This window comes from Lynx canadensis, chromosome B3 (genome assembly GCF_007474595.2).
Source record: "Lynx canadensis isolate LIC74 chromosome B3, mLynCan4.pri.v2, whole genome shotgun sequence".
In the NCBI taxonomy this organism is placed as follows: Eukaryota; Metazoa; Chordata; class Mammalia; order Carnivora; family Felidae; genus Lynx; species Lynx canadensis.
Window position 1 is genome coordinate 84,383,844 of NC_044308.2, and position 12,233 is coordinate 84,396,076.

A 12,233-nucleotide genomic window follows, 5' to 3' on the forward strand; every position below is an offset into this window, starting at 1 on the left:
ATCGCCCTACGGCCCAGCGAAACGCTCGCGTCGAGTTCTGTCACGCCCCCGCGGTCCGGGCCCTCGCGGTGCATTCTGGATGCGGTAGTTTCCGCCGTGTTTATGGTTGCGTTCAGCGTGAGTGCTGAGGTGAGTTGTTGAATGGGGTGAACATTGTTTGTGATCGGTTCGTACACAGCAGGCAGTGACCTTTGTGTACCTCCCTTCCTTACTTGAATTGTTGGCTCTGCTGTCTCCCCACCTCCCCTGCCCTCATATCCTTACCTGACGTCTTTGGCGGCCTGGGAGGGTTGTAATGCAGGCCCAGGGCTCCTAGACTTGGGCTTTCGCCGCTGTCCATGCTGCTGCTAGGTCTGGGGTTGGGGACTCCTGGTAGCGGTTTTCCACTTTAAGCCCTTCCGTCAGCAAGGCTCCCATGGGATCCTACCTTTTTTCAAGGGCACACACGCGAAACAAATTGGACGGACCTCCTTGTGCTTTTTCCTCAGGTTTATAGGTTGGAATTTATCTGCCACCAGAAGATTCCTGCCCTATCGCCTGGTTCTGGGACTTGTGACTAACATTGGCTGTCCCTGGATGGTTGTTTAATGGAGAGAACTCACCAGACTTCGTTGTATTAATAGCGCAAAAAGCAGATCCTTGATTTGTGAGAAAATGAAAATCATCTTTTAAGAAATTGTGCTTTGGTTCTTCGCCCCTCACGCCCAATTCCTTAATTACGCTGTAGAAGCAGGGGCTTTATGAACATCTCTCTAATTATATCTGGTGCTGATCTCACCGCATGATGACTTTCTGTTTCACTGGTATTAGAAGCCTTCCTAAGTTTTGGAAGAGCAACCCATACCTTAGCGTAGGCCCAGGACACTCTTATTTCTCTCTCTTTCTCAAAGACTATTGTGGCATCAGGAACCAACAGAAGTGGTTTTCTCTTAAAGCGGTGTCTCCACAAAATACTAAAGCAGTGAATCTTCTGATTGCCAAGGCCAGATATCTCAGGAAAGGAGATGAAGGCAGTAATCAAGTTTTTTCTGATTCCCATCTTTTTGCTGCTGGAGCAGCTAAGAAGAGATCACAGATGAATACTAATAGGGAAGATCATGGCTTGCCACCTGTGAGGAACACTATTCAACTTCCAACAAGACCTCTGAATTCAGAAGAGTGGGATAAATTCAAGGAAGATTTCAAAGGAAAGGCTAATTTTGAAAGTTGGATCATTTCACAAATGGCTCACTGCCATAGCTCTATAGATGTGGCCAAATCTTTGTTAGCCTGGGTAGCTGCAAAAAACAATGGTATTGTAGGCTATGATTTGCTGGTCAAGTATTTGTATCTCTGCGTCTTTCATAAACATATATCAGAAGTTATTGATGTCTATGAAATCATGAAAGCCAGATACAAGAGGTTAGAACCTGGAGGATATACTCTTCTCATCCAAGGATTAATCCACTCAGACAGATGGAAAGAGGCCTTGCTGCTGTTAGAGGATATCAAAAAAGTCATGATTCCTTCAAAAAAGAACTACAATGATTGTATCGAGGGAGCCCTCCTTCACCAAGATGTAAACCTAGCGTGGAATTTGTATCAGGAATTGTTGGGTCATAATCTTATTCCTATGTTGAAAACTTTAAAAGCATTCTTTGACTTTGGAAAAAACATAAAAGATGATCAGTATTCAAACAAGCTATTTGACATTCTTTTGTATCTAAGAAATAATCATCTATATCCTGGGGAATCATTTGCACACAGTATAAAAACATGGTTTGAGAGGTAATTTTAATTTTTTTATATGTATGTTTTTAATTCAATACCGTTACCTAAAAGCAGCTGCCTCCTTTTTTTGTTGCTGAGAATTACTCTATTCAAATTATACTTTCCTTCCTTGAGATTTATTTCTCCTTAAAGACAACATTTTCTCTCTTTAAAAAAAGTAATAGCATAAACAAGTTGTTGTATTTTCCATTCATCACATAAAAGTGAAATTATAAATCATTTGTATGTTTGTATGTATTTTTTCTGTTTGGAAGGATCATCTGTTTTTTCTGAGGTATTCACTTTGATGTGCCTACCAATAGTACTTATGGCTGGAGTTTATAGCAAGAAAACTGGAGCTGTCTTTGGATCATATTAGTATTTTCAGAAGTTCTTCTGAAACCTAGTGACTGGTATCTGTTTAATCTATGCATTTCATCAACTTGGATGTTTAGAACAGATAAGGGAAGCCTGAGCAGACATGATATGCGAGTGTTAAAAATGGAAAATCTCTTCATTCCAGTTCATTTTGTATCTTTCCATCACCCAACTGCTCTCTCCAAGGCTCTCTGCTTTCTATTTGCTTTTTGTTCACGTTCCTGGCTGTGACCCTATTTATTGCTTCAGTTTTTTATTCACTGATTCACTACTAATTTTTTTAGGCACTTTCAAAAAATTCATTCTTTTTCTGTTTTTCTCTTTTCAAGTATATGTATATCCTTTGCACAGAGCTTTGAAGTAGCAATCATGTTTAATTATTTAACAAATTTGTTGAATATGAGTGGAGGAGCTAGATTGTGAAATTATTTGAATGCCAAGGATTTTGGGTTTTGTTCTGTTACCTTAGAGTAGAGTTCCAGGGCACCTGGCTCAGTCGGTTAAGCATCCCACTCTTAATTTTGGCTCAGGTCATGAGACCTAATCTCAGGGTTATGAGATTGAGCCCTGTGTCAGGCTCCACGCTGAGCATGGAGCCTGCTTAAGATTGTCTCCCTCTCTCTCTCTCTGCCCCTTCCCTGCTCTCTTGCGTGTGTACTCACTCTCCTCTCTCTCTCAAAAAATAAATTAAAAAATAAAAATAAAAAAGGTAATTGCCAAAACAGAAAAAAAGGTTGGAGAGGGATTAAGATTGGAAATAGGAAGATCTGTTTGGAGGCAATTGTAGGTTTGAATGAGAGATGATGAGATCCTGAATATGAACTAGGGAAGGAGAAGGCAACAGAGTCCTTAGAAACTGATGGTAGTATATGTGAGAGAAAAAAAAGGAATACATTGATTGAGCAAATAAATCAGGTAGTTTTGAATGCTTCCATTTGGGTAGGCACTTTGGGTGTTTTGTGATGTAAGATCTATTATGATGGCATTCACAACCTAATGGAGAATGCAATACTTGACAGTTAATGGTGGTGTATAAGAAGATAGTGTAAGGGAAGGAATTACTCTGGGCAGGAACAATCTCTGGCAGCTTCATGGAGAAAGAGTTGAGTTTGATTTAGAGGTTACACTATTAATGTTAGCTGCACAATCCCGTGAAAGTAGATTTAGACTTGAAGATGAGGGTTGAATGACCAGAGGAGAAGTGAAGGGAAGGAGGTCCACAGTAGGGTACGGTTCCCTCCTTAGCCCCATCACAGTGTATCACCCACTCTTCTAATTAAACCATCCTGGGGAAGTATCCTGAACATTTCAGAGCTCTTGCCTGCCGAGTTTCTAAATACAGTTTCTAAATAAAATGCCTATTTTTTGGTTCTATGGGAATCTGACCTTTTTTCTTTTTTTAAAAAAATTAGAATTATTATCTCATTTATTTTATCAATTTGTTTATATTGTTTTAAGTTTTAGGAATCTGACGTAATGATTTGGTCTTGTAATCTTTTTTTGTAGTGTTCCTGGGGAACAATGGAAAGGACAGTTCACAACAATCAAGGGAAGGTAAAGACCAGTATTTTATTTTTAACTTGTTTGATTCAGGTTTAGGAGGTTTTGTTGCTACCGATCAAAAAAATTTTAAGAATATTTTAGAAATAGGATAATTAAGAGAGTACCCAAGAAAAAAAGCCATATTTGGCATATGGAAGATTTGCAGTGCTCAACATGTTTTTCCCATAGGTGCAGTGAGCCTCATGTGAAGCCTCAGAGATATTTTGCCCTACAGATCTGGGACCCAGTTGTGTTTTGGGAATAAGTTTAAATACTTTATCTGGATGCCCAGCAGTCTACTTTTTTGGGTTTTCTGGCATACCTAATGTGTGTTATTATCAGTTTTACAAAAAATTGCATGTGATGATCACAAAGATTATAACATTCTTTTTAAATTACCTTTCAATTTCTTTCTGTCCTAGGATTATTCATTCTAGAGAAAATTCTTTTCCAGGATACCATTTAACACAAACTTTTGTAATTACAGTGGTCAGTGTTCGGGCTGTGGAAAAACCATAGAGTCTCTTCACCTGAGTCCAGAAGAGTATGAATTTCTCAAGGAAAAAATCATGAGGGATGTGATAGATGGAGGTGATCAATACAAAAAGACAACCCCTCAGGTGAGTCCTGAACAGGATTTATTCCTTTTTTTGGATTGCTTTTCTAGAGTAGGGGTTGGCAATTTTTTTTCTATAAAAGACTGATAGTAAATATTTTAGGCTTTGTGGGCCAGTAAATATTTTGGGCTTTGTAGGCCATACAGTCTCTGTTGCAACTTTTCAACTTGAAATACAATACATAATATAGTACAAAATGAATGAGCATGGCTGTGTTACAGTAAAACTATATTAATGAAAATAACAGTGGGCTGGATTTGGCCTGCCAGCTATAGTTGCCAACCTTTAGGAGAGACTCCTTAGAATTTAATAGAATAATTGGGGTAGACTGTCATCCATGTATTGAAGTCAGTTCTGTTTCGTGTAGATGCAAGTCCACTTAAGCCAAAAAGATAGGTGCTTATTTTTTTGTCTAAGTATTTCCAGAAAACTGTGTTCAGTAAATTCCCATGAAAACATGGCTTTTCACAACTCTTCTAATCAAGAGAATTGAAGGTAACTTGACAAAATTATTTCCAAATTTTCTAAGTATTGAATTTGATTCTGTAAGTCATTTTTAATAGCTTCATTTTGCTAATCTTCAGTACTTTATACTGGTTCACTAAGATTAAGTTGAAGAACTAAAATGCTTTTACAACTTGGGGAAAAATTGCTTATCATCTTACTAAATGCTTTTTCTTCAAGATACCAAATAAAAATAAGAAGTAAAAATAGTTTTGCCTTCTCCCCTTGACTTAAAATTGTCACAGAAGGCCCCTAGATCATATGAAAACTTTTAATCCTCAAAATAAAGTCAAAATATGGTCCATAATAACATTAGCTTCATTTTATGGAATACCTTTTAGCTAACTTTATTGATAAATAAAATTAGTTAACATTTATTAGTGATGCTAAGTATTTTATATTCATTATCTTATATATTATTTAATTTTTATAACCACCCTAAAAGGTACTATTTTATTTCTGTTTTATAGAGAGAGTGACTGAGGCTTTGGGAGATTAAATCTGCCCAAGGACCCCTCACTAGGACTGACTGACCCTAAAACCTTTACTGTCACACTCTATTGCCTCTCACTGCATGACAGTCCATAGTTCCATATAAATCTGACAGCCAGCTGGTTGGAGCAGCTTTAAGAATTTCTGCCAGCTGAGGGGCGCCTGGGTGGCGCAGTCGGTTAAGCGTCCGACTTCAGCCAGGTCACGATCTCGCGGTCCGTGAGTTCGAGCCCCGCGTCAGGCTCTGGGCTGATGGCTCAGAGCCTGGAGCCTGTTTCCGATTCTGTGTCTCGCTCTCTCTCTGCCCCTCCCCCGTTCATGCTCTGTCTCTCTCTGTCCCAAAAATAAATAAACGTTGAAAAAAAAAAATTAAAAAAAAAAAAGAATTTCTGCCAGCTGAAATACGATTTAAATAAATAAATTTCATTTCCCTCATCAAACATCTGTTGAACACTTATCTGTTAAGATAGACGCAAGGTTGTATACAAATTATGCTGTTTGCTGCCAAAAACTTAACCATTTCTGTTGTGGATTAATTGAAGTTTTCTCACCTTTCATTTTTTATTTAATAGTCTTCAACCTAAAGGAAAAATGAAAGAATAGCACAATAGACACCTACATACTCTTCATTTTGAGTAACCAATTATTACCATGCCATTTATGCATTCCCTCCGTATGTTTTTATGAGTTATATAAATGTAGGTTGTGGGGGCACCTGGGTGTCTCTCAGTTGGTTGAGCATCTAACTCTTGTTGTCAGCTCAGGTCATGATCTCAAGGTTTGTAAGTTCAAGCCCACATTGAACTGTTAGTGTGGAGCTTGCTTGGGATTCTCTCTCTCTCTCTCTCTCTCTCTCTCTTCTTTCTCTGCCCCTCCCTTGCTCACTCTTTCTTTCAAAATAAACAAATAAAAAAAAATAATAGGTTGTAGACATATTACCTTAAATATTTCAGCCTGTATCTTCTAAGAATAAGAAAATTCTGTTATTAAATACCATTATCACATCTAAGAACCTTCATATTAATATAACTTAATAAAAGGCACATATTCAAATTTTTCCAGTTGCCTCCTTGAAATGTATTTTATAACTTTTCCCCCCACTGATCCAGGATTCAGTCAAGATTTGTTCATTGCTTCTGGTGGTTAGGTCTCTCTAAATCAAGAGCAGCCCCTCCCACACTGCTTTTTTTTTTTTTTTTTTTTTTTTTTTTTTTTTTTAATGACATTGATGTTTTTTTTGAAAAGTCTAGGTGTTTTGTCTTATACTGGACTTCTCAAACTTTGTACCTGTGAATCATTTGAAGGTCTGGTTAAAATGCAAATTATGATTGAGTTGTCTAGGGTCCCAAGACTCTGTATTTTGAACAAGCTCCCAGATGATATGATTCTGGTCTTTAGACCACATTTTGAGCAATAAGACTTTAGACTGATTGATTGCTTTTTATTCATTAATTCAGTATAAAAGATTTTGGGTAAAGTATGTGGGTGATGCTGTGTGCTTACTGCAGCCACATAATACTAGGTTATTTTCACTATTGATGCTAAGTTTCATCACTTGATTAAGAGGACAACTGCCAGATATCTCCATTATAAAGGTACATTTTTCCCTTTGTAATCTTTGTAATTAAAAAGTGGGGTGCCTGGGTGGCATAGTTGGTTAAGCGTCTAACTCGTGATCTCGGCTCAGGTCATGATCTCACATTTCATGAGTTGGAGCCCAGCACCGGCTCTGTGCTGATGGTGCAGAGCTTGCTTGGGATTTGGGGCGCCTGGGTGGCTCAGTCACTTGGGCATCTGACTTTGGCTCAGGTCACAATCTCATGGTTTGGTTTGTGAGTTCGAGCCCTGCATCAGGCTCTGTGCTGACAGCTCAGCCTGGAGCCTGCTTTGGATTCTGTGTCTCCCTGTCTCTCTCTGCCCCTCCCCTGTTCACACATGTGCACATGCATACTCTCTCTAAAAAATAAATAAACATTTAAAAAGTAATCTGTGGAGTAATATTTCAGGACTATGCAGATATCCTGTCACTCTTGCGGATTTCCTGTTAACTCTTCACCTAGTGTTTTTCACATCATGGAGATGATCTCTACTTTTGGAGGTTGCACAGTGGTGATCTTCGAGTTATTTTATTCCTTCCACATTTATTAACTGGTACTATTCTATAAATGGTTTTTCTCTTTCTTGGAGCTCTTTTGTTTGTTTGTTTGTTTTTTAAACATTATTTTTGAGACAGAGAGAGAGAGAGCATGAACAGGGGAGGGTCAGAGAAAGAGGGAGACACAGAATCTGAAACAGGCTCCAGGCTCTGAGCTGTCTGAGCCTGACGTGGGGCTCGAACCCATGGACTGCGAGATCATGACCTGAGCTGAAGTCGGACGCCTAACCAACTGAGCCACCCAGGCGTCCCTGTTTTGTTTTTTTAATAATCTATATAGACATAAGGACAAGGACTTTTTTTTTTAATTAATTGTGTTAGAATCCATTACCATCATTATTCTTTTTGGTGCTCAAATTGTCTTGGATTTATCTTTTAGGAGCCCCCTTGAAGCCATCTCCTGTTTCTTTTTGGCATTTCACCACTACCCTATCAGTTTTTGCCCCCAGCTTTTGCACTTCTCTTCTTTCTGGCACAATCACTAATAGAATACTTTTGTTTGGCACCTCTCAGTGGTTAAACATTGCTTTAATTCCTTTTTAATGAATATCACTTTAAATCTAGATTAATAGAAGGAAGATTTGTTAGTATTCTCTTTTGGAAAAGACTTAGAACCCAGAGCACATCTTCTCGTTGGACAACGTTATACTGCAAGAGGAGTTGCAGGCTCCAGACTATGGTGAGAGTAGCAGAGAGTAGTCATATATTTAATTACTGTAATTGACAAAGTAACTGATTATATTCACCGAAGGATTGGAATATTTTAGGGCAAGGGAAATTATTCTCTTCAGTATGCTTCCCCGTTCCCCCTGAAGGTCTCCAACCCTATATTCCATCTCTTGAAGCTGCCTTTCACCTTCAAGCTGTTAACATAATAATAATTGCACCATTTATGGAATGATTATCATATGTCAGGTACTTCAAGATCTGTTACACTCATGACAACATTGCAAGGATATCACCCTTCTGAAGATGAGGAAGCTCAGGATAAGCAATGTATCCATGGTTAAAGAGCAGTGAAGAAAGTCATATGATGTGGCTGGATTGTTCAGGGTTTAGTTTTTGTGGTATTGGTGGAGGAGAAGGGGCAGGGATGGATCCAGAGCACCGCTAGTGGATTGGAGTAGAACCAATTCTTTTTCTGGGACTAGAGCCCAAGGCAAATCTGTCGTTTGAAGGTGTGAGAAAGCATATAGCCTAAGGAGCCTTGAGGAGAGTTTTAAGCCTTGGAAGTTTGGAATATTTGGGAGAGGATTGGAGAAAGTATTACTGGATGGTGCTGAAGTCCCAACTGAGGGTGGAGAGCATAAGTTTGTAATGGCATTGATCTGTGAGACATTTTCGGCATTCCTGGGCCATCTAGGAATAGGAATTGGGAAAGCAGATAGATGGGATGGTACAGGATTTTGCTAATCTGGTATAGTTGAGGGAAAACAGGAGTTGAAGGTGTAGGTGAAAGGATGGATCAGTTAATGGGCCAGGAGATCAAGCTTGATAGGAAGGAAGTAAAGATGGGTGGGAGCTCATGGATTAGGAGACAATAGACATAAAAGTGGATTGGAGGCTCATTGAGGTTGAAGAGCAAGCATAAAAGGAGTGAGAATGACAAACAGAAGATTTTGATCAGTGTGTATTAGAGTTTAGATGTTAGAGATTGAGTGCTCTACAGTGATGACAAAGTCCAGAGTATGACAGTTACGCAGATGAAGAGACTGAGAGCCATAAGTGCTAGATGGTCATCCACAGATTTATTGAGTGTCCATATGATAATTTTTTAATAATAATTTTAAAATTATTTAAATAAATAAATTGTTATTTAAATAAATTTAAATTAATTCATGTGGCTTTTTAAAATAGCCACATTTTATGGAATGCTTACCAGGTGCCAGGCACTGTGCTTTGTTATTTAGGCTGGTGATAAGGACTGAGTCGGATGGCAAATTCTTGATGCATGTAGAAATGTCTGGGGTGACACAGGTGATAGCAAAGAGGAGGAGTCAGCAAAGTATGGTCTGCAGACCAAATCCAGCCCACCACATGGTTTTATGAATAAAGTTTTATTGGAACACAGCCATATGCATTCATTTCTGTATTGTCTATGGCTGCTTTTGCCTTGCAGAATTGGGTACCTATAAAAAGACACCATGTGGCCCATAAAACCTAAACTGTTCACTATCTGGCCCTTTACAGAAAAATTTGCTGACCACTGGTATAGATGAATATCATAAGCCTTAGTTGATGTGAGGATTGGAGTCAGTGATTTTGAAATTTTATTTATTTTTGAGAGAGAGTGAGAGAGAGAGATGACAGTGTGAGCAGGAGAGGGGCAGAGAGAAAGAAGGAGACACAGAATGCAAAGCAGGTTCCAGGCTCTGAGCTGTCAGCACAGAGCCTGATGCTGGGCTAGAACTCATGAACTGCGAGATCATGACCTGAGCCGAAGTCGGACGCTTAACCAACTGAGCCACCCAGGCACCCCAAGACATAGTGATTTTGAAGGAGCAGTGGGTACTAGAAGAGGGCCTTTTCTTTCTCCTCAGTCCTATAGCATGCTTTGAGAGAATAGGTTCCCTAAGAACTAAGTAACTAAGAAATCATTGGTAACCTCAGGAAGAGTAGTTTTGATAGTACACTGGAGGCCAAAGCCAGCCATGTTAGAGCAACTGAGTGAACACACATTGAGTGTAAACTATACTTTTGAGAAGATTAGATGAAAATCAATTAGAAGAAATGGGATAGTTGTGGCTGGAGGATGGTAGACGTCAAGGGAGGGGATATAGGGAGATGGGAGAGACTTGTGCATGTTTAGGTGATGGAGAAAAGGTGTCAGTAAAGATAAAAATGTTGAATAAGCAGGACACGTAAGAGAGAGAATGGATTATGAATGACCCAGCTTCAGAAGTAGGAGGAGTTGCCAAAAAGAGCACAAATGGGGAGGTTAGAAATGAGAGTTCTTATTTGAGACTGTAGAAAAGAAAGTGAAGATGGGTGCAGATATAGATAATATATAGGTAAGAGGGAGAGAAGTTTGAGGGAAGTGGCATCTGTGTCAAATGGATATAAGGTGAGAGATTGGAGTCAAGTGGAAAGTCTAGTCAACACTAGAGACAGTAGAGACGGTTTGGAATGGTTCTTAAGGAGAATGGCAGAAATGCTAACTCAGGGCAGAAGGATTATGACAGGGTGGGTGCTGAGATTTGAATCAGTAATTTGTAGACATTACATGAATGTATGATTTAATATTTTTCTGACAGAGCTTGACTCACCTAGAATGGTAGTAGTAAAGACAAAATGTAACATTGGATCAGATTTTGGGTTTTGTTGGTTAGGGGTGACAATATGATAGGGAGCAAGGGAAGGTAGTTCTGACAGAGTAGTTAACATGATCAGCATGGGGCTCAGACTAGATGAGGAAGAAAGGTCAGAGAGCACTGTCTAGGAGAGTTTAAGGGACTAGTAGTCTCAATGTGGGGTAAAAGAAAAGGTATAGTGGGAGTAAAGGAAACAATACGAGAAGGCTGAGGTCAGAGAGCAGGTGAAATATTTGAGGTTAAGATTTCACAGGAAGAGCCATACCATGCTCTGGCCAGATCCAGCATCTGGTTTGGCATATACCCCAGGGTAAAGTTCAGCACCAGAGTATACCACAAACTGGATGGTTTAAACAACAGAAATTTATTTTTGCACAGTTCTGGACACTAGATGTCCAAGATCAAAACATTGGCAGGTTTGGTTTCTCCTGAGGCTTCTCTCCTTGACTGGCAGATCACCCCTTTCTTGCTTTATCTGCATATAGACTTGCTCTGTGTTTGAGCATCCCCGGTTTCTCTTTGTCCAAATTTCCTTTTCATCCAAGGACACCAGTCAAATTGGATTAAGGCCCGTCCTATGGCCTCATTTTACCTTAAACCACTTCTTATCTCCAAATATAGTCACATTCTGTGGTACTTAGGGTTAGGACTTCTTCAACATATGAATTCTGAGATGGCCACAATTCAGTCTATAACACCATTCATTGCCATATGTATTAAAACTATGTTGTATTCAGCATTTTCAGTTATTTTGTACTAGGAACAAATAGCTGAAACTGAGTTCAATATTGCTTTCTATAGTTTGCTTATAATTTAGAAATGGAAGGTATAAACCAACGAGTAAATATCCCATCCATGTTGAGTTTCTTTGTCTACTTAAGGAAAAAGTATGATATCAGCTGACCTCCATAAGCACCTAAAATGAATTCATCAAATAGAATTCTTTTGTTCAAATGAGTTGGCACCCTCTGATAAAATAGTTTTCAACCTTGGCTGCTGATTAGAATAGTTTGGGAGATGCTTAAAAATTAATGATACCTGGACTCCACCCTCTATAGATTTTGGCTTTAAATGTACAGTTCAGTGGTATTAAATACATTCACATTGTTATGTAACCATCATCCATCCCCAGAACTTCTTTCATCTTTTTTTCATATCTCTTTTCATCTTGTAAACTGAAACTATACCATTAAATAATAACTTCCCATTCTCTCCTCCCTCCCAGCTGCTTGCAACCACTGTTATACTTTGTGTCTTTATGATTCTCACTACTGCAAGTACCTCATATAAATGGAATCATACAGTATTTGCCTTTTTGACTGGGTATTTCACTTAGCATAATGTCCTCAACATTCATCCATGTTGTAGCATAGTGCAGACTTTTCTTCCTTTTTTTCTTTTTAAGTTTTAAAAAATGTTTATTTTGAGGGGCGCCTGGGTGGCACAGTCGGTTAAGCGTCCGACTTCAGCCAGGTCACGATCTCG

General features: G+C 39.0%; 1 protein-coding gene across 2 annotated transcripts in view; it reads left to right on the forward strand.

Annotated features, from left to right (window-relative positions):
• Window positions 1-36: 36 nt before the first annotated feature.
• Window positions 37-12,233, forward strand: part of LOC115516370 (protein only RNase P catalytic subunit) — a 134,268-nt gene continuing 122,071 nt past the window's right edge. The window contains exons 1-4 of one of the 2 annotated variants that reach the window (XM_030318943.1): window positions 37-129; window positions 489-1,767; window positions 3,634-3,681; window positions 4,157-4,289. In XM_030318943.1, coding sequence (XP_030174803.1) covers window positions 782-1,767; window positions 3,634-3,681; window positions 4,157-4,289 — 1,167 coding nt within the window. In that variant the 5' untranslated portion in view covers window positions 37-129; window positions 489-781. The remainder of the gene's footprint in view (window positions 130-488; window positions 1,768-3,633; window positions 3,682-4,156; window positions 4,290-12,233) is intronic. The other variant, XM_030318942.1, reaches the window with a different exon arrangement.